The sequence below is a fragment of the Camelina sativa genome, chromosome 1 (genome assembly GCF_030686135.1).
Source record: "Camelina sativa cultivar CO46 ecotype springtype chromosome 1, ASM3068613v1".
Taxonomy (NCBI): domain Eukaryota; kingdom Viridiplantae; phylum Streptophyta; class Magnoliopsida; order Brassicales; family Brassicaceae; genus Camelina; species Camelina sativa.
Window position 1 is genome coordinate 13,315,064 of NC_141880.1, and position 11,010 is coordinate 13,326,073.

The 11,010-nt window shown below is 33.3% G+C and overlaps 1 protein-coding gene across 1 annotated transcript; it reads right to left on the minus strand.

Moving 5' to 3' along the window:
- Positions 1-311: 311 nt before the first annotated feature.
- Positions 312-1,130, minus strand: LOC104790481 (uncharacterized). The gene has a single exon (XM_087509036.1). The coding sequence runs from the start codon at positions 961-963 to the stop codon at positions 415-417; it is 549 nt and encodes a 182-aa protein (XP_087365162.1). The 5' UTR covers positions 964-1,130; the 3' UTR covers positions 312-414.
- Between the last annotated feature and the right edge of the window lie 9,880 nt (positions 1,131-11,010).

The window sequence follows — 11,010 nt, forward strand, 5'->3', positions numbered from 1 at the left end:
TCCCTTTCTATTGGTATGTAGGCAGCCTTTTCCAAGGCACAACTATAAAACAACTCAACTTTCTCTCTTGTGAGAACGAACTACTCTAGAGCTTCAAAGTTACGAGAGTGTTTTTCTCTTATCAAAGAACTTACAAATACTTTGTTGAAATTCATGCAGCAACACAAACTTAATTACTCCGTTAAAAAAAAAAAGATAGTAGATTTGATATTTTTCACAAAGGCATATATCATAAACCAAATTAAATTACCAACATACATATAACACAAAACAAAAGAGAGAGCACAGTGAAGTGCAAAAAAAATCAAATATTAATTTAAACTCACGAGTTATTAATGTGTTACAACGAAATCCCGCATGGGGGAAAAAAAAGAGGTATAGAAGAAAGCATTGCAGTCATTAAATGTATATAGATCAAGCTTTGATCTCAAACCTTGAATACTTAATGGATCCAATGGAGATATCGATTTCAATGAGGTTATCTTCTTCCATGAAATCGTTGAATAGATCAAAAAGCCTGAAATCTTGGACTTTGTTGTTTTGGAGATAGAGATGATTCTTATTACTGGTGTAGTGGTGACCAACGTAATGACCACTCGGTAAAGACAGCTCTATGAGGCTCTCATCATCGGGGATTGCGTTGTCTTCATCCTCACCATTGGTGGTTTCGAGATTTTCCTCCGATTTTGGTGTTATATCTTCAGTGACAACATAGTCTCGATCTTGATGTTGTTCTTGACTATGTTTTGATGATTGGAATGGGGGAGGAGGAAGTGAGACTGGGAAGAAGAAAGAGGAGAAGAACAAAGCAGCACAAGTAAGGATGAGATGCAAGAAACGAAGTCCAAGGATGTGAAGAAGCGGAGGGGCGAGGAGAGAGAGCCATGAAAAAGGTCTCTTCAACAAAATTGAAGCCAAACTCATTAAGCAGTACTCTTCTTCTCTTTTCTTCTCAAGATTCATTTCTAAGTACTCTCAAATAATATTAGATAGATGAAACCCTATAAAAGAAAGAAAAAAACCCTATAAGTGGGTTGATGTAAGAACTTAAGTACGTAACAGGGTTTGGATTCTTAATCAGAAAAGGCTCTGTATCTATATTTAGGAATAACATCAAAATGGAAAGGCTATTAATAGTAATACCGCCCGGCTATTAGTAGTAAAACCGCTCTAGGTAAATGCAGGATTGATTATATTAATGCAAACACTAAACCAGAAACCAGTCCATTGTTTGTTTTGCTTCGAGATTTGAGGAGCAACAGCTCCAACCTGCACTCACTACTCCCGATTCTCCAATATTTCGGAATTACCGACTAATTATATAATTTCGAATAGTTTTACTCTCAAGTGGTACTACTATGCATAGTTTCTAAATAAATAAATAAAATGCATCTAACTTGTGAAATTTTTAAATAAATTTTGTCATGATCAGGATAATCAATCCACATTGAAACTTTTGTTATATAAACCTTAGAGTGCTATTTGTTCCCCATAAGAATATAATATTATAATGAGATGGCCTAAATAACTTTTGGACAATTTATCTTTCATTGTAGTACTCTTATATGTAGACTTTAAATTGCCCATTAATTTACTTATCAAAATAAGTAGATGTGTGTAATATATCCAACAAATAAAAAACCAGAATAATTTGAGCATATGAAATTGATTCTCTTGGAGAATTCAAAGGCCAAAAGCCTTGAGCTTTGAACTTGTGTACATTGTCCAAGGCATAGAGAGTTGGTAAGCCATGTGCCACCATCTGACGTCATCTCACTTACTTCTAAACTGTAAACTTTGAGATATAGTAAAACCAAAGATAATGCGTCCACAATATAATCCTTATTAATATTTGTTTGTTTACTTATTAATATTTAAGTGTGTTAAAATTATTCGCTACTTTGTTTTTGATTCGTTCATTTTCATTTGATTAGAATTTTGGAATAATGTAATCTTTTATAGAGGATTAATAATCTCTTAAAACTCACCGATTCTTAAAGAGTTGATATCTAACTTTTGTAAATTTTCTTGAATTACTTTGAAACTCACAAAATAGCAAATTGGGCTCAAGATCACAAATAATTTATCACATTGATGATTTAGGATGTACTGTTCATAACAAACGGACTGATGATTAATTATGGTCGTCAACCAATGGAACTAGCGAGTCTAGTGTACAATGTAGAGTTAAGTTTGCCCCAACGGTCAGAACTAGCGTTGTTCTGCAGATAAAAACCTCAAAGTCGCTATTTTCGTAATTTATCTTCTATCTTCAAATATATTATATATAGGTCAATTTTGTAAAAGCAGAAATAGTACGTTATAAGTTATAACCCGTTATTATTATCCGGCAAATTTGTAAACTGTAGTATATATCAAATCGAAGCCTTCACAGGGAAGAATCCAAATCTATTTAAATTAATGAACATCTGAAGTATGGGATTGTAAAAACATTTAGAATGTACGTATAAGGATTCTACTTCATATTTTAAATATCATAAAACTAATTTGTATTTTATGTAAATAGAAAATAAAGATGAAAAATAGCAACTTTGAGATTTTTAATGGAAAACTCTCAAAATTACAGACTAGTGCCCAAGAGTTAGAAGCATCGGCCTTGCTCCGCACCATCATGGCAGAAGCATCGGCCTTGCTCCGCACCACGCCTTAGTTTTGATGTAATTGCATTTACTTACATTCCTAGAGCTCTCTATCATGCAGAAGGTACGTGAAAGAGATTCAATGTAACGCCTCGGCCACCATCTTAAATGGCAATAGTATAAGCATGCCCTTGACCTTAAACTAAGTCTAAATTCAAACTTGTTATGCTTAAATCACCTATATTTTTGTGGAAAGATTATCGAAAACAGTAATAATAAATTGTCATGAAGAAAAAGAATTTTATCAAACAAGATGGTATAAATTTGATATAATGTAGCAGTAGACATATCACTTGTATTTGGAATTTATATATATATAAAAGCTCATAGAAGTTTTGATAAGAAAATAACAAAACCGAAGTTCATATATTGATTTGTTTTTTTTGGAGTCTTGTACTAAATCTTATTATATAAATCTTGGTTCTCAAAGTTAGTAACTCACCAGATCGTGACACGTGTTAGTTTTAACGATTAGAAATTAAAGTTAAAAATTCATCAGATCGTGACACGTGTCAATTTTAACGATTAAATATCAAAGTTAGTAACTCATCTTATCGTGACAAGTGTCAATTTTAACGATAAAAAAATCACAGTTTCAAAGTTTAGTAAAACAAAACGTAAGATAATTGCAATATTATTATATTTTTAAAAAACAACTAAGATAAATATATTACGTGTCATCCATATCTTCACTGTTACAAAGATTCTCAACCACTACATGGTAAAATAAATATACTATTTGCCATCCATATTTGGTCGTATAATTATACTATATATCCTAACACATTAAATTTTATGTCTTTGTTTGCAAAAAAATATAAATAAATAAATTTTATGTCTCTTTGGTTAGCTAATTTCGAACACTGAGTACTGCAACAAGATTTATGAATGCACATGCGAAGAAAACGAAGAAAACCAAGATCATGAAGAACCGATTGATAATCTTAGGAAAAAAGCTTCAATTAAAGTCTGAACTAATTTTTTTATTATATTAAAAATCTTATTCTATAAAGTAGGGTTTTCAAATTAGCCATTAACATGATCATGACACGTGTCAAGTACACTGATGAGATGTTAACACGTGTCAAAAAAATTATTATTTTTTTAAACAGCTAATTTAGAAAATAACATCAAATCTAAATAAAATTTACAAGTTTATATCTAAAAAAAAAGAAATCAAAAAAGAAAATTAACAAAACTAATCTATTTTCCATTATACGTTACTTATATTATACGTGTTATTTCAATAAGATTTTGACATGTATAAACCAAAAAGTAATTCACTAAGCATGTATATTATTATTAATAAATAATACGTGAATAACAAATTTAAAAAGAATAACATAATTTATGTCAAAAAAATTATTATTTTGAAACATAACAGGACAACGAATTAATAATATAATATTATATCTACATAACATTACATGTTTATATCGAAAGCTTTTGATCTTTAATTTTTTTTTTGATATAATTTTGTCGATCTATTGCGTTGGTCTTTGATTCGTGCGGGTTTTTCAATGGAAGTTATCAGATGCAATGAAATCGAAGTATATAAGCCCGCTAATTTAATCGAGGATGGAGACACTGATGGAGGTTCCAAAAGTGACTCTACAGTTAGTAGCATTATAAGTTTGGAAGACAAGTCGGTGGTTGATGTTTTTGGTCATAATTTAGAGTTGTCTTTTCTGAATAATGTTGATGATTCCGGTAATGAAACAAGAGCTGCTTGATCGTGTAATTGAGAAGTGGTTTCAAATTTGGGAAGGAAATAAAATTTCTTTATATATTTTCAAAAAATTGTTTAAAGTTTAGCATTTATTTTTTTTACAATTTTTAAACCTGCACGATATGTGGGCCCTTATCTAATATATGATATAGAATAGTAAGACTGGCTAAATTTTTGTGAACTTCTTCTATATCTAGTAAAAAACATCATCTCTTTTTAGTAGTAGTATAATAAAAAAATTGAATATGCATTTACATTAAAATAAAACTTCGGATAAACTTACTCCAGTCATCTAGATTTCAATAAAATATGACTCAAAATAAAATATATTAAGTAGAAAAAATCATTAAAACAGATAATTGGTAATAAACGCATAACTAAAAAAGAATATGTAATCTTGTTTCACCGAAGAAAAAAAAAATTTAACGAAAAAAAAAGAGAGAAAAATAAAACTAAAAAGAATATATAGTATATATAATAAAAATTCCTACAAAAAAGATGGTGCCACTTGTCGGCTAGATACAGACATATAGCTAGGCTACATATTGTTTGCAATATAGGCTACAAAAACCCTTGAAACCATGAATCAATATTTTGATTAACTATACTTATCCAACTAATATATTTGATTAACCAAAGATTTAGTAAATGGTCTCGAAAGAAATGTTGTTCACCTACACGAGTATGACTTTTTTATTTATTTATTTTTGGACAAATTGGATATATAGTCACTTTTTATATATGCATATCAAAGTGTTTAAAATCACCTAGCTCCATCAAACCAAAAAATATTATTATTAAATTTAACTGACCAAAGAGATGAATTGAGCAAAACTGAAAAGTTTTTTTTTTCTTTTTCACAAAGAGTCGGTTTCATTAATTTAGAATGAGAAAGCATCCCAGTTTCAGAAATATGTATAGTGGTTTAGAAAATTTGGGCATTTATATTATCAAAGTGTGTTTATCTTTTGGTTTAGAGTCATGAGAGAACTACAGAGTTAAGCGTATGTATGCTGGACTAGTTTCAGGATGAGAGACCTTCTGGAAAGTGATTGTCGAAACGATGCAAATAATGACAAAACACATGAAAAAATCATCTAGTGATTTGAGGAACAGTAAACAAGTTTTTATAAATTTTCGGATGATCAAACCGATCATCAAAAATGGGTGGGCTCACTAAGAAAGATGGTGGTCGAGGCGTTACATAGAATCTCTTTCATGACGTACCTTCTACATCATAGAGAGTTCTATGAATGTAAATAAATGCAATTACATCAAAACTAAGGCGTGGTGCGGAGCAAGGCCGATGCTTCTGCCATGATGGGGGGTAAGATGTTTAAAGCTATAGCTGATCCTTGATGAGATTGGGTGCCTGATTTTTCGAAGATCCAGTCGAATACTGCCAAAAAATCTTTCCACCATGCTGCATTGGTGGTGCATGTGATTTGGGGTGATGGTATGGGCAGAAAACTTTCATTTAACAAAAAAAGAATTTGTTTGTCCGTTTTGAAGACAAAAAGGATGAACATTACTTGACTAGTTAAATACCAAAATAAAAAGGTTTTGTTCAAAAGAACCCTCTAAAGAATTTTTTTCTTGCAACTTTACTCTCCAACAAAAAGAAATGTATGTCAATGCTCTAAACTCAAAATAATAAGAATAATATTATGATATTATTTATGGTAATTTATTTAATTCGATGAAAATAATAAAGTATGTGGTTGCTAAGTATGACAACACTACTAAATTTTTTCACTTTGAAGACGTTTTCTTTAAAATAACAACAATTATGATAATAGTTAATTATGGGATAAACATTTTTTTGGAAGGGTATTGTTTAATAGAGATTTTTTGTCCGTGATTATAGATTTAGGCATTTTTTTACTACAGAATGACGAAACTAACCTGCTCACAAAGGACATCAACTCTCTCTCTCCATACTGCTGTTCTCTCTCGCTTCTCCCAAATTCGGATAAAAATTTCAGATCTTGAGCTACTTTCAAAGAAGATAATTATTTGGATCTTTGTTTTTTTTTTTTCTCTTGGTCTCTACAATGAATGATGGAAATCGGGTGATGAGGAATATAATCGATGATGGTGATGATGATAGTCGATGTTGGCAAGGTGTCAATGTTGGCAAGGAGTCGATGTTGGCAAGGAGTCGATGATGGAGTCGATGTTGCCAATCATAAATATGTAATTTTGATATTTAGATTAGATCTGAAAATGTATTGGAGGATTTGATTCACTTTGTAAACAATCACATAAAAAGTTGAGTTTGTTGTTATAGTCTTATAAAAAAAAAATTCTTAATTGATTCGATCATTCTCTAAAACTAGAGCCCTTGGGTTCACAATACATTATCCCCTTAGGGTTTAGATTTCTTTATTCAAAACACATTAAACACCTTGGGTTTATTGGAGGAGATAATGTTTTCGACGGAGATGTATTGTGAATCGGGGGTGAAGAAAATGGTGTTGATGGATTTGACGGAAATGGTGTTATTGAAGCGAACCAATTAAAAGCAAGCAGAAAACGATGAAGATGATGCAGACAGCAAAGCACGAAGAAGATGATGCAGAACAAGTTTAAAGATATAACTGTCATTTCGCGTAATGGAAAAGCCTAAATGCCCAAGCACGGACAGGTATAATTGTCATTTCGCGTAATGGAAAAGCCTAAATGCCCAAGCACAGACAGAAAGGCTCTATATCAATTTTTTTACGGCACAAAGGCCCTTTTGAACAATAGCCCCTTATGATAATATACAAGACAATTTTACTTTATATGCAAAAAATAAATATATTGTTTAATCGTGAATGGCTTACTACCAGCAAATTGTAGTCCAATCACAATTTTATAAAAAAGTTAATACTACTAAAGAAACAATCATATATGTTTGGAAGTAGAATTTGTTGTCTTTTCGCCTTTTATATGAGTGGAAGGAAAATAAATTGTGACAAATACACAAAAGCGAGAGGACTCGATTGCCACACAATAGTAAAGCTTGTTTTAGGCATTTATTTTTATTTTTAAGGAGTACAATGACATGGTCTTGTAATATTAGGCTAAAGTGCTATTACATAATATCATACGTGCTATATTCACTAAATCCGCAAATAAGAGTACAAAACAGGTATACAAAAAAAAAAACATACATCGCAATCAAGCTTAAATTCTAGAAAGAACATCAAGATGTTGCATTGTTTTTTTGGTGATTAATAATATCTTGATTAATATTTAACATATAAATTACATCTTTATTTATTCTAATCAATTTAGTATGTCTAGTATTATAATAAAAACATATATAGGATTGATATTTAAGTTACAAATATTTTTCAGTTTATGTGGCTCACCCATATCCGACGGCCGGTATGCCACGTCCGAGAGGGTTTAAAGACCTGTTTAACATCCCAACTAACACCACATGATATTTCCTTGTGTTTTGTCCTCAATCGCACAGTTCTGAAAATCACTTCCTAGAAAGTCACCCATCCTGAAACTACTTATGCATAAGCACGCTTAATTTTGAAGTTCTCTCAGATCCTTTACCAAAAAGATAAGTGCACTTTGGTGACATAGGAAACCAAATCAATTCTTTTAAACCTCACTGCATGTCCCTAAAACCGAGGTGTCACAATTAACCCCCACTAATTGATCGCAATGTCCTCGTTGTGCACCAAAACCATCACAACTGTGACCCTTAGCCAGGAGTGAATGACCAAGAAAATTCATCGTTGAAAAAGCTTGGAAGGACAATAAAAGATAAAATACGAGGAACGAGGAACGACCGAGAGATGCCGAGGAAATTCGAAAGCAGCACATTACTAAGGCAAGGTTGAATACCATGTGCACTGAAACAACGAAGGTATGGTTCGTTAGCTGTGAGATTTCCATGATAGAAAGTGTTAGAAACTATAAGGAAGAAGAGCCAACAAGTTAGAAGGAAAAGAGAATGAGGAACCAACGAGTTAAAGGGAGAAGGGAAAAAGGAACCAACGAGAGAAAATCAAACGGTACACAAAGTGGACGCAAAGGTTGAGTGGTGCCAACCACAAGAGAAAAGGCGTAACATCCGCAAACCAAACTGTGAGATTTTTGGGGGAGTGTTGATCGACACCAAGGTTAGTGTCGATCAACACCATCAATTTCTGGTCTGACCGGTTTGTTTTAAATCATCGGAATGGAGTGGTTTGGTTTAAGTGGAACCCAACCGGGTTATTTAAGGGAAAAGTCGACCTAGGTCGTGGGGATTAGTCTTGTTTGCTGTTTTCCGAGAGAATTAGAGAGAATAAGAAGTTCTAATACATTCTTGTGATATTTGAAGTTTTGGTTCCTTCCATTGAGCGATCTAATAACATCATTATTTTACTCATTTTAGCTATAGTTTTCATATGCATTTATTACTAGTTTGATAAGATTTCAAGTATAAAAGGTCTCTTACCAAGTATTTCAGGTTTTAAGAAGGTTTTACAAGTTTTATAGCAAAAATGACCAAAAAACAAGGAAAATACGTTTCAGGACAGATTCAAAGCTTTACAGTACGGGCCACTTTTGAAGACTTTCCAGAACTCACATTTTGACGTGATTTGTGTCTATGGAAAGCTGAGAGAGTCATCTTTCTCCTCAAAGTGGAATCAAGTTAATCCATTAAATCATCCAAAACATATGCCCATTTTACCGATACGTGTTATAAACCAACGTGAAGAGAAGCATCCAGCCGATGGGTTTTTATCCAAGGCCTGACCATCGACCATCACGGCGTCCTAGTTCAAGCCTCTTCCACGGTCTAGAAGCCTGTTTCGTCGCCCCTTGTCCTGCACTTAAGAAGAGAAAATGTTTCTACCATTACAAACCCTAAACTAGATAAAACCCTACAAATACTCTTAGGACCTAGGGTTTTGAAGTGTGTTTCCTTTATGACTCTAAGTTCTTCATCCACGCCACCAGCAGCCAACCTAGAGACGACCAGAGACTCCTGTACCGCCTTCGAAGCTTGTCCTCTCTCTCCTCCTCTTAGAAGCCATCGCCGAAGTCACCAATCTCTTTCTACTCTTTCTAGTTCGTCCATACTTTCATTGCTTTTGGGATCAAGTTACTTTTGTGACAAATAGAGAAGTTTACTTTGAACCCCTTTTGTTTATTGATTTATTTTTGATGCTATACTCTATAATATCAATGTCGTTTCTTTGCATCATGAGCGAGTAGTTTACTTTGTTGGGTTTTATGGGATGATTCAAGGGGAATTCATAGGTTCGCTTCAATTAAGTTGTTAGATCTTATTTTCGGTTTATATTAGAGTTATTTTGGGACATCTTTATCTTAATGCATGTGCTTGGATTGATCACCAAGTGCTGATCTAGAGAACGAGAACGCTAACCGTGTTATCCTACTTCTCCAAACTAGTGTTATACCGAAACCTCGCGTCGTAACCTGCGTAAGTTGAGCTGAGGAGTTTGGTGAATGTATCGAACTTGTTTTAGGATCTGGTTGACATGCATCGTTGCCTGCGAAAGTTGAGTAATGGAGTATGAAGACTTTAGACTTTCATTCTATGATAGTAGCTTGTTAGTTCATTAGTGTTTCGTAGTTGAGAACCTAGACCAAAATTAGTATTTACTTGTTAGATCTTACACTTAATATAGATTAGAACCATGAAGACCCTGAGATGACTCCCAAAACGCCTAACGCCTTCTTCTTATAGTTTTAAATCGCTTTTATTTACTTGCAATAGATATTAGGAAAACCAAAACCCCAATCTCTTATTTAGTCTTACTCTTAGTTCTTTCTCTTTTAATTCAATTTGTGTTAGCTATTACTCTTTGTGGGATCGATCCTAAAATACTACACTGATTAGCTGTGCACTTTCAGTCATTGTGTAGTCTTTTCAGGTAAAAGGTTTGGATTGAAATTCTACACACATCACTATCCTTAAATGAGAGTGAAGTTCAAGCCAGAACGCGTTTGCGGGGTCCATGTTGATCGACACCAAGGAGTTGACGGCGCAAGGAATTGGGCATGTGTCTTTCAACACCAGGTGGAGGTGTCAGTCGACACTAGTAGGGTTTCCGGGACAAGTGGTGTTGGTCGACACTAACCCTTTCATCAAGCGGTTGATACTTGTTTCTCCTGGTTGGTTTGTGTTGTTTGTTGGTTGTGAACATTGGATTCTCAGTTGCTTGTGTGTATAGCCTAGTAGATGACAGGATTGCCTCACTGAGTGTTTATAACAATACTCATGCATCTTAATTTGTGTTTGTGGTGCAGGTAAAGGCAAAGTGTGATCGTGGAATCAAGGCAATGATGGGGAGGATGTTCGAGAGGCTCGATGCTTTGTTCTATGCTGCTACTAAGTTGCTAAAATGGAGTTTAGGGGTCTAGAACTGTTGTCTAGGTTGTTGTTTCATGGCTTATGTCTTTGCTGGTTATTGGTTATTGAATTCATTGGTTGTTATTTCTAGGGTTTGTTAGAGTTTTAGTACATTTTTGAAACGTAATTAGAATTATAGTCACTTTACTATTTACAATTGGAAAAACCCTCTGTTTTGCACTTTTACACTAATAGAATGAGTTGTGTAATAGATTTTTGAGTGTGTTGTGTAAATTACGAAAGAGGGT

Excerpts from the sequence above, each read along its gene's own strand:
- LOC104790481 (XM_087509036.1), bottom strand. The coding sequence starts at position 963 with ATGAATCTTGAGAAGAAAAGAGAAGAAGAGTACTGCTTAATGAGTTTG.